Raw genomic sequence first — 24,417 nt, 5'->3', positions numbered from 1 at the left:
AATTTGATTCTCTTCTGGTATCAAATCACTGCCATTCTTAGAATCCAACTCTAAGAATATATATTCATCTTCTCTCTTAAGCACATTTTTATCAAAAAAACTTTCCTTTTCTAAAAAAGTAACATTTTTTGAAACATATAATTTATCATGTTCAAGATCAAAGCATCGAAATCCCTTTTGACTCTCACCATATCCAAGAAATACACAGGGGGATGGCTCTTAGAGATAACTTGTCATTTTTGTTTGCTAACACAAAACACTTACATTCAAAGGTTCTCGATCTAAAATTATCAGGAGAAATTTCAAAAAGTTTTTCATATAGAGTTACATTTTAAAGTTTTGACAATGGAAGCCGATTTATAAAGTACAATGTAGTAAGAGTTGCCTCAGCCCAAAAATGTTTTGGAACACCTTTGGAGATCAGCAGAATCCTCGTAGTTTCTACTATATGCCTATGTTTTTATTCAGCTAATCCATTTTGTTGGGGTGTGTTTAAACAAGACCTTTGGTGCAAGATTCCATTGGATTCTTAGTAACTTTTGAAATCATTTGACATGTATTCTCCGCCTGAATCAGAACAAAATATAGACATGTTTGTTTTGAACATATTTACAACTAATTTATGAAAAATTTTGAAGTTTTCAAATACTTCATTTTTGTGCCTAAGAAAGTAAATCCATGTATAACGAGAATAGTCATCAACAAAGATAACATATATATATATATATATATATATATATATATATATATATATATATATATATCCACTTTTAGATTTTACTAGAGCGGGGCCCCAAACATCATAATGTATTAATTCAAATGGTTTAGTAACAAAAAATGTTCTCTCTTGACAAGGAATGGATTTTATTTTTGCAAGTATACAATCAGTACATTAAATTTTCTCATTACAAAAATTTCTCAAATGAGATACAATTGACAGTTTAGTAATAATAAGATGTCCTAAACTTTGATGCCACAAAATTAAATCCAATTTTTGTATACTGAGACAAAATTATTTCTTTTGAATAATTAACTGATCCATGTAGTAGAGATCTCCTTCTCTATGACCTCCAATATGCTTCCCTAATTGAAGATCTTGTATTAAGCATTGGTCAGATATGAAGAAGACACTACAACCTTGATCAGTGATTTAATAAACCGAAAGTAAGTTTAAATTAAGTTTTTGAATAATTCTTATCTTTGAAATACAAAAATTTGAATTTTTTTTAAAATTTTCAATTCCTTTAACATCAAGAGAGGTTCCATCTACAATAAAAACATTCTTCCTACTTGAATCGATATTATGGTCGGTAAGCATAGAACTATTATAAGTCATATGAAATAAAGCACCAGAATCTAAGAGCCAAGGAGTCATATCAGGTGATGATGAAGTCATATATATATATATATATATATATATATATATATATATATATATATATATATATAGAGAGAGAGAGAGAGAGAGAGAGAGAGAGACCTACTACTAGTTCCTCTTCTTGCAGCATTTGATGGAATGTTGATTGGCTTATGGATGGAAACTGTTAAGGATCTTGTAAACTATGTCATTCCTCTTTTGTTTGAAGATTGTGCCATTCACAATGATAAATTCAAACCCCTCAACATCATGATACATTAAAAGACATGACAGCTGCCCAATGAAACTAACTTAGAATTCAGCAATAGACTGCCAAACAACCAATCACTCTCTCAAGGGCTTAACCTCTACATATGCCTAGGAAATATTCTAGGATAAATGTTAAGCACTTATGTTCCAGTTAATACTCTGATCACCTAGACAGGAATGACACGCATTTCACAATGTTGCTTCATATAAACCATGGTTTTAAAACTCGTTGACTCGTCACTCGGCTTGTCCTTAAGTGACCCGTGACTCAGTCGGGTCAACTCGGTGACTTGGCCAGGGGTCAACCCAATGACTAGGGTGACTCAGCCCGGATCGTCCATTCATTGGGTCAAAAACAAGTGCAAACTCGTTTTGTATGAAACTCAGCTGAGTCATCGAGTTGACCCAGACGAGTCATGGGCAAGTCATTATATATATATAAATATAAAATATGGTTATACATATATTAATAAAAGTATACATTAAATATATTATAAAAAATATCATGTAATGCATATTATATATAATATATTGATAAAATACTATAAAATATACATAATATATATATATTTATATATTTATATATTTTAAACTATGATATAAACATCTTAATTAGATAATATTAATTGCAAAACCAATTACTATGGCAGGCTCAGCATTTGGTTTAACACTGGCCCCTATATCTAGCAATATACATGGCAAGTTTAGCCCCACCAAAGATATGCTGGCATTAACAACACCAGCTGACATCTGCCTGAAAAATAAGAAATAGAAGAAGATTAAACAGGGGCACCCTCAATATTAATCTGGTGAAACACTCTCGGCTTTGATCTCTTGAACATCACTCAATAACAGCACTAGCCAACTGCCTATACATTCAAAATTCTCACTTATTTATATCGGTCAAACTAAAACATGACATATTTGAGCTAGCATAGAAAGCTCAACAAGGAAGGCTTCAGCAAGTTCCTGATACATGCAACAATGCGCAGATGCTAACTGTAACTGCTTGCAAATGAACATGAATGCTCACGTTATGCAAATGACAAAATTTAATGGAAGAAAGATTTTAAAACAATGTAGCTTTGCTGCCTACAATTTCTGGTAATAAACAAGTAGTTCTACACATTAGAACAGATGCAACAATCAGATAAAGAAATAATTGCATATTTCACATCAGTGCAGAGATTTTGAAGGAAAATCGTTCGAAACTAACCTTAAATTCAAGTAATCTGCACTGCTGCCGAAAGCCAGCAGCCGACGGAGAAACGACAAACCTCAAAACTCATTCCGTTCCAAATACAATAGGCGATTAAGAATACTACTCCAGGGAGCTGCTCCAGCAACATATCCCATACACAACCTTCTTAAAGCGTTCTGAGTTACACTATCTCCAGGAAAGTCGAATCTCATCAACTTCTGATGGGCCAAGCTGACCCGGCCCGCCATGAGCCGGGTTCGTGTCAAGGTTTTAGGTTTGGGCCCGTTAGCTACCGGGCCGAAACTCAACCCGTTATATACGTGGGCTGGGTCCAGCTCAGGCTAGTTACCAGCTATTTATTAATTTTTTTAATAATAAATTTAAAAAAAATAATTTGGTTACTATTATTATTTACTTAATCAGTTGCATTAATTTTATGAAAACTAGAATGATAATTAGTTGGGTACATGGGAATTTGTTAATTATTTAGTATTTTACCAAATTAGTTGCACTAATTTTAGAAGAAAGAGAAAGATAATTTTACGGGGCTGGGTTTATTTGGGAATTAGGTTTTTTGGTATTCTAAAAATTAATTTATTAATTTTAAGAATGGGTTTGAGCCCGACCAACTTCACTGTGGCCCATTGAGCCAATGGGCGGCCGGTTCATGGGCTATTCTTCAAACCCGAGCCCGTTAAAAACCGGGTCAAAACCCGACCCATTAGTAAACAGACCCGGCCGGCCATGACCACACCTATCCACAACCCACCGGATTCAACCCTATAAATAGTAAGAAAACGTCAGGGATCAAAAAGACCGGAAGATTCCGATCACCATAAACTCGATCAGAAACCGCAATTACGGGAGTGCATTAAAAGCATTAATGATCTTAAAAAAGGAAAGCAATTCATCACAATTACACTTCCCCACATGCAATGTTTACGAAAAGAGACTCCAAGTCTCCAATTCTTAAATTCCATCACATAATGAGGGCCAACACGTTAATTCCTCCAAGAAATCGGCCACGAAAAAAAACTCAACAAACTACCATAAATTTCACCACGACGGGCCCTCAAGGCTATCATGTAGATAAAATAAAATAAATTCATCAATTCTTAGAAAAAAACCCAAAAACTCAAAGAATTACAACGCCACCACGAATTACCTTCTTCACCACGGGATGAAGGGATTCAGATCGTAATCGGACGATTTCCGGCCCGAATCGAGCAGAAATTCTAGGGCGCAAAGCCGATCGAAGGCTTGAAGGATGATGATGATCATAATGATGAAACGAACAACGGGGGAGGCACGGATCTGGGGGTCGGAATCCGAGGTAAAAGCAGGGCTTCCTCGAGTGAGGGAGCCTCCTGCTCATCTTTAATGGCGCGATGAGAGCGCTCCCCCCGAGGGTGTTTCTTGGTAAACCCCTAAATTAAAATTTGATCGTGGATCCCGAACCAGAAACAACGGCAATTGAAAATTCGTGTTGCTTTCCCGATGAGATCTTGAGAGAGAGAGAGAGATTAGGGTTTTCCGATCTCTTCCTTTCCTCTTTTGCTTAATCCCTCTCCTCTCCACAGTCCACTCCTCTCTCTCTCTCTCTCTCATAAGTCAAAATTCTTCTCGGGAGAAGAGAAGGGAATGGGGAACGACTAAGCACGACGACGCAAAGGGAGAGGGCGGACTTCGCGCGCGCCCTCCCGGTTTTGGAGGGAAACGAAGCGGGAGGTCGTTTTATTATGGGTTTGGGGCTTCGGGACGGGTAAGGAGGGTCCGACCCGTACTGTTGCAAGTTGGACTCGGATCGTGGTTCGGGACTCCAGTTTCGTTTGCCTGGGTTCGGTTGGCAAAGCGTGTCCAGTTCGGTTGTCTACTAATGTTGATTAGGGCTGTCAATGGATAAACTTTGTATCGGGTATCCGATCCGACCCGAATCTGATTTTTCAAGTTTGGGCATAAAAGCACCAAACCGAATAATATTGGAGTCCACTCGAACCTGACCCAAGCAATATGTGGGTCAGGTTTAGGTTATGGCTTTTTTTGGGTATCCGACAGACCTGGTTTTTTTGCTGGATATCCAACTCGACCCAAGTGTTTTGAATGTATTTTTAGTAAAAGCAATTTTTTAAAATTATTCGGATTGGGTTTTGGGATTTCATTTTCATGACCTGACAAAACCCAAACCCGACAATTTGTTATTTGGGCCTGTTGACAGTCCTAGTGTTGATTCTGTTGAGCTGATTTGGTCACTCGAAGTCAGCACCCAGTTCCAGTTGGACTTGGATTGATTGGACCCTGTTGTGGATTTGCTGCTTATTGTAAGGATGTAAATGTGTGGTTCAAATCTAGGCATTACCGGGCCAAACCTAATCATATCTGGTATAATCAGGTCCAGATTTCGAATTCAAAGTTGGATGGATGGCAATCAGCTAGCTTAATATCTGACATTTGCATAATTCTGATTTGGATTTTAGTTCGTTGCAGTTTAACTTAGCAGCCGAAAATGATTGAACGGATTTGGATTTTATCATATAAGTGAGCTCAACTGAACCATTTACATCCCTATATGCTTGTTGACTAGGCAATTTTCCAAACCGAACCTTAACCTGTTTGGGTACAGTACCCAGTTTAGGCTTTCCAAAGAAAATAGATTGAGCTTATACGTGCACAAGATGAGGTCCCCTCTCTCTCTTTCCTATTTACTTTAATTAAAAAAATTTAATTAGTATTTAATTAGTGTTTTTTATTATATTTTTCAATTAATATATGAAATTATGATTGTTGTTTGTTAGGATTAGGATTTAGGTTTTTTGTTTACTTTTTTAAAAATAGTTGCATTTCAATAACTAGAGTTTAGGGTTTTTTTGTATTTCTTAATTAGCATTTAGGTTTTTAATGAGATGGATATTAATTATTTATTTTTGTATTTTTTTAATCAACATTGTACATGATTCATACCCGGAGGTAGTGATAAATGGGTTGTGGTAGGCCTGTGACAGCCAGCATAAAAACTTAGTCATACCCTATGAATATGAACCAATATGAGAATTTCGTTGGGGCGTTCCCTACTGAGCAACGTGTTGTAGTCTATAGGCCTGGAGGCAGTGATAAATGGGCAAGGGTTGCTAGGTCGTCGCCCGGAAGCGACGCGTCACACCGGCGCCCGGGTGTGGTGTCAAATAGGCAAGGGTTCCCTCACTTTGTTGAACGGGTGGGGGTAAAGAAGTTAGTCCAAGACCATAAAATTAGGTTAGCTGCTTGGAACATAGGGTCTTTAACTGGTAAGTTGGTAGAGTTAGTAGATGTTATGTGTAGGAGAAAGATTGATATTTTATGTCTACAAGAGACCAAATGGGTAGGTGAGAAAGCAAAAGTGATAGAACCTTGGGGATATAAGATTTGGTATACAGGAATAAATAAGAATAGGAATGGAGTAGGGATTGTTATGAGTCATGAGTTTATAGATAATGTAGTTGAGGTCCGTAGGAAGGGTGATAGGATTTTACTTATTAAATTAGTATTAGGTACGGATATTATTAATATTATTAGTGTTTATGCACCTCAAGTAGGTTTAGATTATTTCATTAAGCGTCAATTTTGGGAAGATTTAGATGGAGTAGTACAAGAGACATCTTATGGAGAAAAGCTTTTCATCGACGGTGACCTTAATGGACATGTAGGCATTAGTAGGGATGGATTTGAGAATATCCATGGAGGCTATGGTATAGGAGAAAGAAACGAAAGTGGAGAAAGGATTTCAGATTTTGGTTTGTTCTATGATGTGATATTAACAAACACTTGGTTTAGGAAGAGAGAGTCTCACCTAGTAACATTTAAAAGTGGGGTTAATACGAGTCAGATAGATTTTTTCCTACTTAGAAAGAGAGATAGGGGTTGTTGCATCAATTGTAAGGTTATACCGGGAGAAAGTGTAGCTACACAACATAGAGTCTTAATTTTAGATCTTAGAATTAGACAATGCCACAAAAGGGATAGACATAAGATAGATCCTAGAATTAAGTGATGGGCATTGAAAGGAGCGAAACAAGGAATGTTTGTAGAGTAGGTAGTTAAGGAAGTTGATTGGTGTCTCGAGGAGGATTCAAAATCAATGTGGAATAAGATAGCGGGTGGCATGAGAAATGTGGCTAAGGATGTATTGGGTGAGTCTAAAGGCAGTGCACCGCTAGGTAAGGATACATTGTGGTGGAACGAGGATGCCAAATTAGCTATTAAGGTTAAAAGAGAGTGTTATAGAAATCTAAGAGTCGTGATAATGAGAATTCGGAGAAGTATATGATAGCAAAGAAGGAAGCTAAAAGAGTAGTTTGAAATGCAAGGGATAAAGTATATAAGAAGGTTTATGACAAGTTGGATACCAAAGAAGGCGAGAAAGATATTTATAGGCTTGCAAAGATGAGAGATAGGAAATCGAGGGATCTGGGTATAGTTAGATGTATCAAAGATGAAACGCAAAGGGTTTTAGTTAAAGATGAGGAGATTAAGGAGAGATGGAAAAATTATTTTGATAAACTATTTAATGAAAGTCATGCTCATGATCTTGGAGACTTCTCCATTCCTTTTCATGAGATGAATCGTGACTTCATGTGCAAGATTCAAAAGAAAGAAATTGCAGAGGCTTTGAAGAAAATGAAATCAAGGTCAGTTGGCCCATATGGTATACCTATCGAGGCTTGGAAATGCTTGAAAGAGAAAGGTTTAGAATGGTTGACAAATCTTTTTAACAAGATTTGGCGGACAAATAAGATGCCTAATGAGTGGAGGAAGAGTACTTTGGTACCTCTATATAAGAATAAGGGTGATATACAAGATTGCACAAACTATCGTGGTATAAAACTCATGAGTCATACTATAAAACTTTGGAAGAGGGTGATTGAGTCTAGGTTATGGAAGGTTGTCATGATATCAGAGAATCAATTTGGTTTTATGCCTGGAAGATCAACTATGGAAGCTATACATCTTCTTAAACAACTTATTGAGAGAAATAGAGAGAGGAACAAAGATTTGCATATGGTTTTTATTGATTTAGAGAAGGCATACGATAGAGTACCTAGGGACGTTCTCTGGTGGACAATGATGAAGAAATGTATTTCTCTCAAGTACATTAGTATAATTAAAGATATGTATGAAGGAGTAGTAACCAATGTCCGCACTTGTGGAGGGGTGACAACCATTTTTTCTATGACGGTTGGGTTACATCAAGGATCTGCTTTAAGCCCTTTCCTTTTTGCTATAGTGATGGATGAGCTTAAGAGATCAATTCAAAAAAATGTGCAGTGGTATATGTTGTTTGCTGATGATATTGTTTTGATTGATGAGTCTAGAGCTGGGGTTAATGCTAAGTTAGAATTATGGAAAGATATATTGGAAGCAAGAGGTTTTAAGTTGAGTAAGAGTAAGACAGAATACATGGAATGTCGGTTTAGTAAGAAACGAAGTAGTGATAGGAGTGTAGTGAAGCTTGGTGAGCAAGAAATACCGGTGGATGATTGTTTCAAATATTTGGGATCTATCATTCAAAAGTATGGAGAAATTGATGGAGATGTAAATCATAGGATAAAGGTTGGGTGGATGAAATGGAAAAGTACAACTAGAGTGTTGTGCAATCGTAGAATGCCATTGCGGTTGAAAGGAAAGTTTTATAGGACGACTATTGGGCCTGCTTTACTATATGGTACGGAATGTTGGGTTGCCAAGAGACATCATATTCAAAAAATGAGTGTAGCTGAGATGCGTATGCTGAGATGGATGTGTGAAAATACAATAAAAGATAAGATTCAGAACGAGGAGATACATAAGAAGGTAGGTGTTGCACCCATTGAAAATAAGATGAGAGAGAATCGTTTACGGTGGTTTGGACATATTCGGCTAAGGCCTAATGATGCTCTAGTTAGAAGGATGGAGAAATGGGAAAATATATTAGTTAAAACAGGTCGGGGTAGGCCTAGGAAGACATGGATGGAGGTGATAGGAAAGGATATGAATGCTTTGAACCTCACCGAGGACATGACATTGGATATAAATGATTGGAGGAGAAGGATTCATGTGGAAGGCCCATAATGATTTTCTTTTTTGGTTCATATCGCTGACCCCAATTGTTTTGGGATGAAGGTGTAGTTGTTGTTGATTGTACATGATTCACATGGTTTATTTTAGTTAAAAATTTGAGGCTTTTGTTATTTTTTATTTCAATTAGATTATGTATGAAAATTATGAATGATGTTTGCTAGGATTGCGGTTTTCATTTAATATTTTTTTAAAAAGCATGGATACTTAATTAGGATTTAGTTTTTTTTTTGTATTTTTTCAAATATCATTTAGATTTTTATTTTGTTTTTAAATAAGATAAATATTTAATTTAGGTATTTTTTATATATTTTAATTAATATTCTATATGCTTGATTAACATAAATGCATAATTGATGATATAAGAATTAGAATTTTGATTTTCTATTTGTTTAAATGACATGAATTTTGAAGTATGTTTTTAGGGTCTTATGTATTTTTTTAATTAGCATTAAAATGTGAATAGTAAATACTTGACTTTGGTTAGAACCTAGAATTTTAGGTTTTTTTTTTCAATTGGCATAGACAAGAATTTTAGGTTTTATTGTTTCAATTACCATGTATTTGTTTTAATTAAATATGTTAGTGATTTGATTAAAAAATAATTAAATAGTTTGGTTAGTGATTTGATTAGATAAATAATTAATAGGTTTCATTTTATTATGTTAATATATAAATGCATATTGATATTTTTATTAGAAAGTGAGTGTATAATTAATGATAAAGATAAATTGGTGAAAGACATCAAATTTATTAAATATGTTTGATATTCCTCTTTGAGTAACTTGTATCTTTTTTTAATTATTTATAAAATATTTATGATATTTTTTATAAAAATTTTAAAGAATTAATTAATTAATTGACTATTTATTTGTAGGATGTTTGGGTTCCTTTGTCAGGTCATGCTGAATTCATTTCAAGATCTAAACTTGAGCTTAGTCATAATGCATTATTCATAAAATATACTTTCTTTTGTCTTTATATCAAACAAAGTTAAATTGTGAAAATGTTATTATGATAATTTGTCGTTCTTAATTTTTTTTTTATTAAACATAGTGTTTAGTTTCAATCAATGTTCCTAATCATGGATATGATAGTGTAGTTTCTTACATTTGTTTTTACACTTTGCTAATATAGTTTATTATCATAAAAATTATTTTTTCTTTCTACAATGCATTTGTGCCCACCCTAGCTTAAATTCTTGGCTTAGCCATTGATCAAATCCCATCCATTTTTGTTTTTTTAGATGTAAAAGGCATGTTTTTGTCCTTTCACCGGATCCTAATATCTCACTATAAATGTGTTAAATTTGGAACAGATAATATCGGGTTCAGTTGGATTTGTGTCAAAATTGGATAAAAAATAGGCTCAGAATAGTCTTTTTATCTTTTTTACATTGAAAATTTGCAGATCTTAGTTGGAACTCGGGTAGAGCCCAGGTCTGGTATGAAATTTCACAAACCATACACGGCTCCATATATTAATCAGACACAAATCTAATCGGACCTTCTTGTTTATCACCAAACCCTGACCCTATAGGGTATTGTATGGGTCGGGTCCAGGTCAAACACAACCGATTGACACTCATAACCATGTATTCCAATCAGATCCAGATCTGAAACTAGACCCACTCATTGAGAATTGGATCTGGTAGCATGTCAACCTTAACCTGACAATATCTGACCCGTTTGCACGTTACTAGAGATAGGGTGTCAATGGGTCAGGTTTGACCTGGAACCAACCTGTACCAAACCCTATATAGTCAGGGATTGCTAATAAAGAAGGAAACCCAATTAGAACCAGGTTCGCACCGAAAACGTCTGGTTAGTACATAGAGGTAGGTATTGTTTGTGACATTTCATACCAGACCTGGGTCCATCCCTAGTTCCAATTAAGATCCATGATTTTTCAATGTAAAAAAGTAAAAAAAAGAAATAGATTTACCGATTCTGGTTCATGTAATCCTTATAGAACATGATTACAGTTTTTCTTATGAAAAACCCAATTGGACCCGGGTATAGATCTGGTACCAGCACCTCAAAGTCTATCCGTGCTTGAACATACCTAGGGCCGAACCAGATCCAACCAATTGCCATTCCTATTTGGAGAGGAGGGGGTACACAAAGAGTGTGATCTTTATCCAAAGCATAATTGCACCTGGCAGCTTCAGATAAAGGATACCTTAGATCCACTTTGGATGTTCATGGTGATCTCTATTGCATGTCATATTCTCTACCAGTGTTGTCAAAATCGATATGAATTGCCAGATATTGATCGAATTGACCCTTGCTGAAATAATATAGGAGTTAATTCATCCCTCTTAAAAAAATTGACCGATTTTGTGCCAAATTGGCTGATTCTATCCTTAATCGATTCACTAAAATGGTTTTAAAAAATGCATTTTATAAAAAATTAATCCTTGAAAGGCTTGATTCAGAAATAATCTGATTGGACTCAATTCAGACCAATTTTATTGTTTTTTTTAAGATATCAATTCACTTAGGGGGCGTTTGGAAATGCCTGCGCGGAAACGGAATCGAACCCCCCCTCCCCGTCTCCCACGGGAACCATTTTCGCAGAAAACCCAGAGACACCATGTATTTTGGTGCACCCATCGAGGGTTTTCTGCGAAAACAGAGGTTTCCGCTGTTTGATTTGTCATTGTGGAAACTGCAAAAATGGCAGTTTCTGTAAAAACACACACCCATACATATATATATATAACAACTACGCCTTCATCCCAAAACAATTGGGGTCGGCGATATGAACCAACAAAGAAAATCATTATGGGTCTTCCACATGAATCCTTCACCTCCAATCATTTCTATCCAATGCCATGTCCTCGGTGAGGTTCAAAGCATTCATATCATTTCTGCAAAAATAGAGGTTTCCGCTGTTTGATTTGTCATTGTGGAAACTGCAAAAATGGCAGTTTATGTAAAAACACACACCCATACATATATATATATATATATATATATATATATATATATATATATATATATATACAACAACAACTACGCCTTCATCCCAAAACAATTGGGGTCGGCGATATGAACCAACAAAAAAAATCATTATGGGTCTTCCACATGAATCCTTCTCCTCCAATCATTTCTATCCAATGCCATGTCCTCGGTGAGGTTCAAAGCATTCATATCATTTCCTATCATCTCCTTCCAAGTGTTTATGCATAAAACACCCATATATGTTTTATGCAGAAAACACCCATTTTCCCTGACACACAAACGTACCCTTAGTGTACCCATTTTAATGACAATATTGTTCGCTACAACTGCTATTTTTAAAATATCTTGAAAGGTTAGTGTTTTAAAGGGTTGTCAATGGATCAGGTACCCGACCTATCAGGGTGCCCCTAAACCCACCCAAATAACAAAGTGTTGGGTTCGGGTATTACTAGGTTATGAAAATGAATTCCCGAATGGGGATCCATATAATTTTAGAAGTTTATTTTTACTTAGAATATAAAACACTCAGGTCAGGTCCGGTATCCAGCAAAAATCATAACCCAAACTTGTCTCACATATTGCCCTGGTTAGGTTCGGGTGGACCCGAATATTATTTGGGTCGGCGCTTTTTATGCCCGTACCAAAAACTTTGAGTTTCGGTTCCAATTGATCAACTAATACAAACCCGACTAATATAGAGTAGTTATAAAAAATAATTTTATTTTGAGAGGTGGAGGTTTGAGCCACTCGCATCTCTTGGATGGGCATTATCTTCCCGACCTAAAGCTGCAGATGAAAACGATCCGTTGGGCACGGCCTTGAGCCATGGGCCTGATGGGCCAACCCAGCCTGGACTTATTATGCTCATTTACTGGATCGGTAGGCCCTTGGCATAGGTCAGGGCGCACTAGAGCTTGAGAGTGAATTTCAACTTTAACCTGCTAGACAAACAAACCTAACCTGACAAGGGTACGCCAAGCATGTCTTAAGTTAAGGCCAACCTACATCTGATTGATGCAGTTTAGTAGAGAGTACTAAATGACTGTTATGTATGACAAAAATAATGCATTTTTAAAAAAATGCCCCACAGTTTACCAAATCTGCATAATGAACAATATGGCAGGTACTTGATTTTTTTCTTGGCGCTTTTACCCCTCACAAATGCGAATTTTGGATTTTCATACGTCAAGATGCTAAAATAATACACCCATGGATCTCGTCAACAAAATCGCATCGGAGGTTGCAATATTCCAAAAAAGATTATGAAATTTTAAACAATTTGTGAAACTCGTGATGAGTTTTGCACTATCACCTTTGAAAATCATAAAAATTGCAGAAGTTCAATAATAGCGAAATTGCGCACGAATATCACATTAAGTATTGTAAAATTTCAAAATATATGTGAAAGTCTGATATTTTTGTATTTTGCAAAATTCAGCAGGAAGAATTGCACCGTAGCATATTAGTTAGGGATAAACTTAGATGTTTTTCTAAGTTAGTGCCCCCTTGACGTGGTTGAAACCTCAAGCTCAATAACAATTTAAAACATACAAAATTAAATTTAAAAACCGAAGACTAAAACTAATAAAAGTTGCCTAAACTCATAAAATGTCAACTAGACCTAGGCTGGACCCACGTAGGGGGACATACAACCTATTGGACTCGAATATTTTATAGATTGTAGTGAATTCAAATTTTTTTCATTCCATAAACTAATTTAGAAATAATTCCAATATGAGTTTCCCTCTTGGGTTTTAAATTCAATTAGGGCCCAAACCCAATTAAGAAATCCAATCAAATCCAAATTAGACTTTTGAAAATCCAAACCAAACTCACACATAATTCAAATTTAAATTAAATCTTAAATGTAATTCACTCATATTTGAGTTAAATTTTACACATAATTTAAATTCAATTTAACCTTGAGTTTAAATTCAATTTCAAACCTTAATTAGATTTTATATATTTATTAACATGTAAATTCAATCTTAAATTAGCATTAATTAAATTTCAAAATTTTACTTAATTTAAAATATAAAATTATATCTTTAATATTTATTATTTACCAAAAAATAGCAGGTATTACAGTGTAAAGGTCGAGGACATTTGCAACACTAATATGTGAATGTCACAACATATTTGCTGTCCTTCTTGAGGTTCATTTACTTAAAGAATATTCACACAGTATCTCACAAATGTCATGCTATATATGCAAATTTAGTATGAAATTTACAAAGTTACACAAATTTTAATTACAAGAGGTACGCAAATTTGGTTATGCAAAAATATTTTGCAAATGTAATTTTTAGTGAGAGATTGTGAGGAAGGGACAACATATTGATATATTGCACGAACCTCATGAGGTTCACTCGTGCAAAAGGTAAAAAAATCCTTAAAAAGTCAGGCATTTGCAATTGTAGAGACCAGGCAGATTTCTCAAATTGTAGAGCATTTAAAAAAACATACCATTTTTTTCAAGAACAGTACAATAATTTTTTTTAAATATCACACAATGAAATTTTGCTTTAAAGAAAAAAATGCAATGGCAAATTTTACTGGATACCACGTTCATACATGTGGAGATGGATGGTTTGATAAAGCCTGCTGCAAATGGTGCAATCACATTGCACACTTTGAGTATGATAGGTTGTAACTCAAAGATGTGGGCAGATAGGTGTAACGGCACACTCAAAGTGTCCAATGTGATTGCACTTCATTGATGAAAGAGAGACTCAATTTTGCAGCCCAAGTCATTGTCATTATTTTGTTTATATGATAATTCTACAAAGGGTAAGTCTTTGGTGCGGATGTGTGAGTTGGACTCATAGGTGCAAGTTGTTTTATTCGATCTGGCCCTATAAATGTGTTCAATATGGTGAATTTTTGGGTTTTACTTTTCAACAAGAAAAAAAACATTTTTTAAAGTCACAAATTTAATGTATTTAATTACAACCATTTGAATTTTCAATAACCAAAAACAATTCATGTCTATAAGGTTGGATTTAGGGGTGGCAAAACCTGACACGACCCGCCAACCCGCCTCTTAGGCGGGTTCGGGTTGGGCTTAAACTAACCCGTTTAATAAAACGGGTCGACCCGCTTATTAAACAGGTCGGGTTCATGTTAGGGGTATGCCAACCCGTCTGACCCGTTTAATAAACGGGTTAGGCGAGCGGGTCAACCCGACAACCCGTTTACCCGACCCAACCCGTTTATTAAACGGGTTGGCGGGTCGTGTCGGGTTACCGATTTAATAAACGGGTCGGGTTCGTGTTTGCCACAGTCGACCCGTTTAATAAATGGGGCAGGTTCGGGTTGAGGTATGCTGACCCGCCAACTCTCTGGGTCAACCCGCAAACCCGACCCGATTGCCACCCCTAGTTGAATTCACTTTAAAACACGGGAACAATAAGATATTACTCGTTTCAACTCATCGATACAGTATGCACACATAATTTACAACGTGGCAGGCATAAAACGTTTGGGAGAATTTTTGCTATCAGATGATACCACCGAGCAAAGCATCTAGTGGTCCAAGGACACGTGGCAAAAAGGAGGGGCGCATCTCGAATTTGCGAATTTGATATCTAATTTTCACTTAATTTGATTACCACACATACAGTGGAGTACATAATTAGGTATGGACGGTGGAATTCGGTTGTCACAACGGCTGTGTATTCTATTTTCTATAGCCACCTTTTGTCAGCGAAAATTGGCTTTAAAAAAAAAACTTGTTCCCCCTCCTTTCTCTCTTATATATATATATATATATATATATATATATATATATATATATATATATATATATATATATATATATATATATATATATATAGAAAAACTAGCAAAAATATGTAAATTGATATGAATCAAGGTATTCATAATTTTTTTTTTGTAAATCTAACTTTCGAGATGCATTCTCATTTGTTTGGAATAGACTATTGAATCATCTTAATCAGATCAAAAAATATAATTTTTTGTAATTACATATTTAAGAAAACTCTAAGCCATTGATTTTCAAGCCTTAAAAGATTCTTCCGATACATCCTAATCGGATGATTCAAGAGTACTGGTATTGAAAAGCTTGGTGCAGACAAGTTTACATATTTTAGTTACATTATATATCTATATATGCAAAATAATATATGCTAAATAAGTTTTTCAAGGTTTTTTTATTTTATTTTTAAAATCTGACCGTACAATGTGACCGCACTTGATTATATAGTTGAAGTGTTCGATTCCAACACATGGTGGATTTTTCATAAGGTTCGAAAAATCCACTGTCCAAATCTTTGTAAAATTTTGAGGCTCCAAATATCATTGAAAACATATGAAGGTGTGGATTCCTCATAAATAGACCATGCCCAAAACATTTACGAGGTCAGAACTGCGAAAAAAACACAAGGGCAAAAAAACTCAGCACGTATCAATTTCGCAGCTACCCATCTCTCTCTCTCTCTCTCTCTCTCTCTCTCTCTCTCTCTCTCTCTCTCTCTCTCTATATATATATATATATATATATATATATATATATATATATATATATATATATATATAAAGAGAACACTGAATTCTTAAATTGAAACAAGTTAAATAATAACAACAATTACTCATTTCCTCTAAAGAAAGCAATAAATAACACAATATGATTTTATTGATTTTCTATGAAATTCTCAACCATAAACAAAGGAAAAGTCGACGAAATATTAGTAATAATGCAAACATCGATGCAATCCTGGAGTACTTAAAAAAAACGTCTTCTTGTTTTTTTGAGCTTTCATTCTGGCCTTATCCCTTATCATATTTAGGTACAATATCAAAGTTATTAACAGTTCTTTTTTTATGGCAAAAAAAAAAAAAACCCTCACCGACAGCCGGGTCATTTAATGGGCTCGCCTCCTGCCACGTTATTAACAGTTAAAAAATTGCACTATTGACATGTTTGGAAGAGAGAGAAACTCTCTTCTGAAAAGAAAGTTTTTGATATGAGAAGTTTTCAAAAAAATATGTTTTTTCCTTATTTGTGTAGCATGAAAAATACAGTTAAAAAATGTGAAAATTGAGAGAGAGGCGGAGGGTGGTTGTGGTGGTGGTGGTGAGATGGTGGGTGGTGGGGAGTGTAAAAATAAATTTTCTCTTGATATGAAACATTTGGGTTGAAAAATCCATAATAAAATTTTCTTTTTCATCACTTTTCTTACATTTTTCTTGCTTTCAAACGTGCACTAAGCAATGTATATTATGTTGCAGATTGCAGTTTAACTTTCCTGATATTCTTCAGATTTGCTTTGGTGTCGTCGGTACGTGAAAATGAAGAGCTTGACTTGGCGCTGTTTGGAAAGTGACCATCGGAGGTCACAGGAGCGGTAAGTGTGGAAGTGACCCATTGGCGGAACAACCCCGTGTGTGTCCAAGAGATTCATTTGAATATGGTTTCAGTTTATGCTTTTATTTATATTTGATTCTTTTTAATATAATGGATCTATCTTGAATTGGTTTCTCATGTTTTTCTATAAATACTCATTATAGAAGTTTCGCAATCGAAGTTGATGGACTGAATTATTGTTATTTTTTTAATTAATGCATTCATTTTTTTTTTTTTTGCATTTCTTTTGCTTTTGCAGTGTAAATTGCGTGTAAGAGTAGTTGATAGCAATAGTTTTTTTTCATCCTCAAAATTAGGGATGGCAGTGGGGCGGGGCGGGGTGGGGGACAAGGTCTCCACCCCCTCCCCGCCTCCGCGGCGGGGATGGATTTTATCCTCCACCCCCGCCTTCATCCCCGTTTCATGTCCTCCATCCCCTGTTCAAATGGGGATGAGGCAGGGCGGGGATATTGCGGGGAAAAGTGGCCGGGGCGGGTTTGGGGAGGGGATGAGGCGGGGCGGGGAAAAGTGCACGTCCATTATGGATTTTAACCTTCGTCCCCGCCTCCATCCCCGTTTCATACCATTCATCCCCGGTCCAAATGGGGCGAGGCGGGGCGGGGCGGGGCCCGCTTTCCCCCGGTCCACTGCCATCCCTACTCAAAATCTAGGCTACATCAAATCTTCATTTTCAAAACTGTTTAAAAACCAAAATAAAAAAGTAAATTAGGAACCGGCATGACCTTTGGCAATTCCAATTTATCTTTTCAGCTACCACCAGTGTGAGAGGCAATAATTAGCAAACACTGTACTAGTGATACTCCTGATGGCCACACAGGTGACCTTATGATGACCTTTTCAGTTCATTTTTTAAGGTAAAAACTTCACTAAAAAATAACATGACAATGAAATTAGGGAATTTTAGTAGACTTTTAAATAGTGCTCCCAAATAACCCTGAGGATTATTAAATCCAGTTTTTCTGCAGTTTCCAAACAGAGCCTTATGCAATGCCCCCACACTTGAACTTCTCAAGCACGTAAAACAAAATTGAGTGAACAACCCATGTGCGAGGAGTGCTATAAATCTTCGTCATCATTTAATAAAGCATACTCCATTACGCTCAAATTCGATAAGAGATCCAGTCATATTCAAAATCACCAAAAAAGTTGTAATATCGTAGTCCCCACCTGATCGAGAGAATGCAGCATTATATTTTTTGCTCTTAGCTCTCGACAGAAGAGTCCGGATCGGGTGCAATATGATTGCACAAAAATTGTGCATTATGCTCTTGATCGCCCTCCATCAGGTCTTGGGCCCCCACCTCTCCAAACCTGACAGGCCCTGTCCCCCAAGATGGATCAAGGCTTAATGCACAAATATTTAAGCAATCATATTGCACCTCATCTTTTCACTCGACAGAACCAGTGTTTTTTTCATCAAGCGGGGCCCACAGGGCACGTTTGTGGTGAGAAATTGATATTACGAAGAAAGGTGATGTGGAATATGACCGGAACTCTCTCCTCGAATTCATACTGGACTTGAAATGGAGGGCAATTTTGGTACTGCCTTCTCGGTGTCGAGCTTATCCAGTGTGGCCAGCTGGCTTGGTACCAACGGTCATCATATACAACAGGAAAAATGAAGGGAAAAGACGAAAGGGAAGGGAGGAAAAGATCAACTTCACCACCGCCCATTCAATGTCATGCTAAGTGGTGGGGGTAGAGAAGAAAGAATCATTTGGGAAGACAGAAAACCGCAGCTAACAGGAAGACAAAATGACTTATTTATTTATTTTATGACAAAAATCCCTTACCCAGATACTTAATGGACCCATCCCAGCGAGGCAAACCTCAAGTGGAGCCCACTACCACCCTGTCTTACGTGGCCCACTTTTGCCAGATTATTTTTTCTTTAGAAAGTTTCTCTCTCTCTCTCTCTCAATGATGTCTAAGATGCAGAATTTATCTAATGTATATCATGTGTTCTTGTGATGAATATCATGGATGAAATGTCATAAGCAGTCGTTGGTGACCAAGCTCAACAATGTAAACACCACTAACTTGTTCTCACCATAGACCCCTTGAGTAATTTAGTAAACTGTTGTTTAGTGTGTGCATGTTTTTTGTTTTTTTGGGGCTAGGCTAAGAGGGAGACCCTCCATCACAACTGGTAAAGAGAGGATCACGTCAAGGCACACCTCTGAGGGTAATAAATATTTATTTATTTATTTTTGCTGTAACCCATTGCATTTTTTTTATATAATTTTTACTTCTTGTAAAATCTAACTTCATAAATGTGTTGTACATGCTTCCTGTGGTTAGAATTGGCTTTTGGATCACCAGAATCCAATGTGTGGATAGGTTTTATAAGTGATGTAAAAATTCACGGCATTAAACACTAAAATTTTTTATTAAATGATATTTAAGTAAAAAACACAATCCATCTCCATCCCATTATATCAACCATGCTGAATACATCTACATGGTTACATTAAGTCAAAAAAGACTTGCATCATGAGATCACAAGTAGATTATAAATACAATCAAGAGAAGGTGCCGGTGGCTACTACCCACTTTTCTAGCTAACCATGCTAACTAAGCTTTCAAAAAAGTTTTTTTATCTTTTCTCTAAATCTGAGCCTAAAGATACGTTCTACGTGCTTGACTTTTTACGAATAGACTCTTGGATCATCCAATTTCACATGTAGGTTTTCATAAGATTTAAAAAAATTGACAGTTGAATATATTTTTCAATATTCAAGCTTTAAAACATTATGTTTTTCACAAAAAAACATGATCTAAGTGTCCCTGGTAAATCAGCTGTCTCTAATACACCTGTAAGATCAGATTTAAGTAATACATGAAAAAAAAAACTCTTAAAAAACCCGAATTAACAGGACGATTAGCTAAAAAAGTGGTCAGCAGCTGCACCACCTCATATACAATCAATTATAGTATATATAAAACTGAATATGAAAAACTTCAAAAGTCTTATTGCTAGATTAGAGAGTCTTACTGTGCCGATATAAACAAAAAAGAAAGTAAAAAGTCCACTAACCAAAAGTGCCAACGCAAAGTTACCGCAAAGGAAAAAAACGAAGGCAAAGTAAATTCAACATCTAGAACGGTCACCAGGTGCTGCATATACACCCTAAATTAATCAATTATCAAAACAGGATAACCGATACTTCTAGAGAGTTCATTTGCCCTGATCCTATATATAAATGCACTCCATGTGTGCCTTGGTCCTATCCAAAGCAGAGTGCAGAGAAACTCCAAACGGGCAAGAGAAAGAGAGAGAAGGAAGGAGAGAAAAAGAGAGCAGAAATGGAGGGAAAGGAGGAAGACGTAAGAGTAGGAGCCAACAAGTACACGGAGAGGCAGCCCATCGGCACGGCCGCGCAAGAAAAGGACTACAAGGAGGCACCACCGGCGCCCCTGTTCGAGCCCGGCGAAATCCAGTCATGGTCCTTCTGGAGGGCGGGCATCGCTGAGTTCATGGCCACCTTCCTCTTCCTCTACATCACCATCCTCACGGTCATGGGCGTCAACAGGTCCCCCGGCCTGTGCGGCACCGTCGGCATCCAAGGCATCGCTTGGGCCTTTGGTGGTATGATCTTCGCCCTCGTCTACTGCACCGCCGGTATCTCTGGTATGCACCACCTTCTTTGTCTCTCTTACGTTTTTAGAGTCATTGCTGGTCTTAGCCTGCCAGTGCCATACCTACGGTCGCAGTTGGGACATCATAAAATTCTGTGAACAAGGGAGTTTTTTTTATTTATAACTAGAAGAAACTGCACTCGGCACAAGGACCTAGTCTCGCTGGTGGCTCTGCTTGCATGCCATACTTTACGGTCATAGAATCGCCAGAGTAAAACTTCAAGATCAGGACCCCTTGACCCCGGGACCTATGCTACCCATTGGCTTGTGCCAAACGGCGATGCCCGTGAGAATCTATCAAGGGAGCTTGCTGTTTAACTTTGCTTTCTTTTTGCATTAATTAGATGGATTTCATTAAATCAAAAGTAGCTGTATAAAATATTCAATTGATTCCTGGTTGGTGGGGATGCAGGTGGGCACATAAACCCTGCTGTGACCTTCGGGCTGTTTCTGGCGAGGAAGCTATCCCTCACCAGGGCCATCTTCTACATGGTGATGCAATGCCTGGGCGCCATCTGCGGTGCTGGTGTTGTCAAAGGCTACGGGAAGACGCTGTACGAGACAAAAGGTGGTGGTGCCAACTTTGTGAAACCGGGCTACACCAAGGGCGACGGCCTCGGTGCTGAGATCGTCGGCACATTTGTGCTCGTCTACACTGTCTTCTCCGCCACCGATGCCAAGAGAAACGCTAGGGACTCTCACGTCCCTGTAAGCTCTCCCTCTCTTAAATTTGCTTGGTTGGCTTTTAAATGTCCAACATATCGTTATTTAATACCAGGGTTTGGTTGATGCGGAGCTTTGAAGTTCTTTATGCTCCCATGGTATTTTCTTCCTTGTTTTTTCTACTTATGTTTTCGGTTTTAGTTTTTCTCCCTTTGTTACGTGCGCATTGAATTCTGGATCCGCTTCGTGACCCATTTCGATATAATTTAGGAGAAAAAAGATGAAGGTTTCTGGTGGTAGCAGAGGGATTGAGCGATTAGGAATTTTTTATCTGCTAATTATATTGAAAAGGGTTATAAGAATCTTGGGTATATTGGGGATTTCTCAAGTGTTTGAAGAGAGAGCAGCGTAAAGCCTGTAAAGCTTCCGTATCTCCTCTTTCATTTAGCTTTCGTGTCTCCTCTTTCTCATTCATCATAGTAAAATTTTGCTTTCCTTGGTGGTGGACATAGCACGTGATTTCTTAACACTATTATTCTGTTTATATTTTCAGTTTAGTTTTATTTTTCCTCTTGTTTTTTTCTGTTTATCTTTTCAGCTTTTTTTTATTAGGTTGGTATTTATTTATTTTTGGTTTTAAAAAGTGGTTTGTGATTTGATATTGGTGAACAGATCTTGGCTCCTCTGCCTATTGGGTTTGCTGTCTTCCTTGTCCACTTGGCTACCATCCCCATCACAGGAACTGGCATTAACCCAGCTAGGAGTCTTGGAGCTGCCATCATCTTCAACAAACCCCATGCCTGGCATGACCATGTAAGTTTTATCTTCTCTCTTCATCTTTTAATACTTGATAAAACATCTCAGAAAATAATAGCTACTTTTGTTCTTTCTGTAAGCAAACAATCAAACATACTAAACTGTGATTAACTTTGCATCTTTGCATCTTTGCAGTGGATTTTCTGGGTTGGCCCCTTCATTGGTGCTGCCCTTGCTGCCATCTACCACCAAATTGTAATCAGGGCCATCCCCTTCAAGTCCAGGACATGAGTTCTCAGGCGTTCCAAGTTCCACCTTTGCCTGCCTGTTTTTCATCTAAGTGGGGTTTCAGTTTTTTCTATTGTACTGTTTATTTTGATGCCTGTCAGTCTAAATCATGGCTGCTAGTTCTCTCCCTGTAACCTCTGTGCTTGCTTGCTTACTTAGTGGCCTCAGGCAATGCATTTGTACATCCATAGACGTGTTTATTTTATGTGTTGTTGTGTAATTTCCATTGAAAACCGTATTTGCCTACCCACCAGCTGCAGCCTGCAATAATTTGTGGACAAGGATGAAGGAAGCATCAATTGAATCTTTTTCATATTTTTGTCCTTTTGCTTTATGGTTTGGTGAAATGTAGTGTACCTATGAACAAGGATGTGGGGGATGACAGACAGGCATGCTGGTGTACGATTTTTGCCTGCTTCACGTGAATAAAGATAAAGGTATACGATAACGCCAAGGGACAGTATAGTTGGAATCGAATTATTCGAGATGCTTCGAATCATCACTGTTATATATATATATATATATATATATATATATATATATATATATATTACATTTCAGGGATCTTAAGGGTTAACATTGGGTGCTTTTGAAGGCAGCTGACATTCTGATTTTGTTTTTTAAATTAAATCTTATGGTTGTGATCTATGCTTGTTTAGTGAGAAATGAATTTTGAATCATATGATTGTGACACATGAGTAGGTTTTTAAGAGCTTCAAAATTGAATGGTCTATAATGCACTAAAATTTCATAGCTCAAAAAGTTACATGTTTTTGGTCTCCAAATAACATGATCCATGGCTTGATACTCAGCAAACAAACCTTCTTGAGGACATCTATGCGGTCAGATTTAGATGATAAAGCTTGAACCATGACTTTTAGCTCAATAGTTTTACATAATTTTGTGCCTTTAGACATACCAAGTATTAACCCATATATATATATAATTCTTAGAATACGAGATAAAAATATGAGAATTATTGTGTAAAGGGTGATTTTCATGGATGGTTCACCCATGAGAGAGAGAGAGAGAGGATGGTTCACCCACTAAATGTGTTTTTTTGGGCTTTTTATAATTTTATTTTTAAATTCTGATCATACATAATTGTTTGATTTTGACACATGGGTAAGTCCTTATAATGTTAAAAAATCAACAGTTCAAAATCTTTTAAAAATTTTAATTCTCCAAATATCATTTTTTCATCAATACTATCGGATTCTTATTTAATTGTCCATGCCCAACACATTTATGGGGTCGGATTCACGAAAAAATAATGGAAAAAGACAAAAAAAAAACTATTTAGCATGTTTCGGATTCTTATTTAATTGTCCATGCCCAACACATTTATGGGGTCGGATTCACGAAAAAATAATGGAAAAAGCCAAAAAAAAAAAAACTATTTAGCATGTTTCAATTTAGCACGGATGAGAGAGAGAGAGATATGCTTGCAATAATTGAGGGTTAAGGATGGTGATGAAGTGGGGGACCTTGCAGCATCATTGATGGCCCTGCATTATTACCTTACTGGCATACTCCGATTTTAATTTTTTATATTAAATGATAGGATAAAACCACCACGATGATTTATTGGTATAAAAGTCCTGGGTTTCGAAATGCTGTCCTTTTAGTTTGGCAAGTCGTGGGTTTCGAACTCCTGATGTTATCAAAAGCAACAAAAGGAGTGCAACATAATTACCTGACCGGTCTTGTGACACCCTGCTTAGGGGTGGCAATTTCTGACACGACCCGCCAACCCGACCCGCCAACCCGCCTCTTAGGCGGGTTCGGGTTGGGCTTAAGCCAA

The 24,417-nt window shown here is 36.7% G+C and overlaps 1 protein-coding gene across 2 annotated transcripts; it reads left to right on the top strand.

Annotated features, from left to right (window-relative positions):
- Positions 1-20,495: 20,495 nt before the first annotated feature.
- On the top strand, positions 20,496-22,926 carry LOC149840012 (aquaporin PIP1-1-like). 2 transcript variants are annotated; one of them, XM_090002974.1, is made up of 4 exons: positions 20,496-20,898; positions 21,319-21,614; positions 22,242-22,382; positions 22,521-22,926. In XM_090002974.1, the coding sequence occupies exons 1-4, from the start codon at positions 20,574-20,576 to the stop codon at positions 22,614-22,616; spliced, it is 858 nt and encodes a 285-aa protein (XP_089859100.1). In that variant the 5' UTR covers positions 20,496-20,573; the 3' UTR covers positions 22,617-22,926. The 2 variants fall into 2 exon arrangements, 1 of the variants encoding a protein (XP_089859100.1); XR_016431382.1 differs by having other exon boundaries at positions 20,501-20,898; positions 21,319-21,727.
- The last annotated feature ends 1,491 nt before the right edge of the window (positions 22,927-24,417 follow it).

This window comes from Nuphar pumila, chromosome 4 (assembly GCF_984573655.1).
Source record: "Nuphar pumila chromosome 4, dmNupPumi1.hap1.1, whole genome shotgun sequence".
In the NCBI taxonomy this organism is placed as follows: Eukaryota; Viridiplantae; Streptophyta; class Magnoliopsida; order Nymphaeales; family Nymphaeaceae; genus Nuphar; species Nuphar pumila.
The sequence above is the reverse complement of the archived record's forward strand: the minus strand, read 5'-3'. Positions and strand labels throughout refer to the sequence as shown.

Bases quoted from the DNA above. Each gene is read 5' to 3' on its own strand.
- LOC149840012 (XM_090002974.1), top strand. From the start codon at position 20,574: ATGGAGGGAAAGGAGGAAGACGTAAGAGTAGGAGCCAACAAGTACACG. The intron at 21,615-22,241 runs GTAAGCTCTCCC...ATTGGTGAACAG, and splicing joins CTAGGGACTCTCACGTCCCT to ATCTTGGCTCCTCTGCCTAT. The intron at 22,383-22,520 runs GTAAGTTTTATC...GCATCTTTGCAG, and splicing joins CCCATGCCTGGCATGACCAT to TGGATTTTCTGGGTTGGCCC.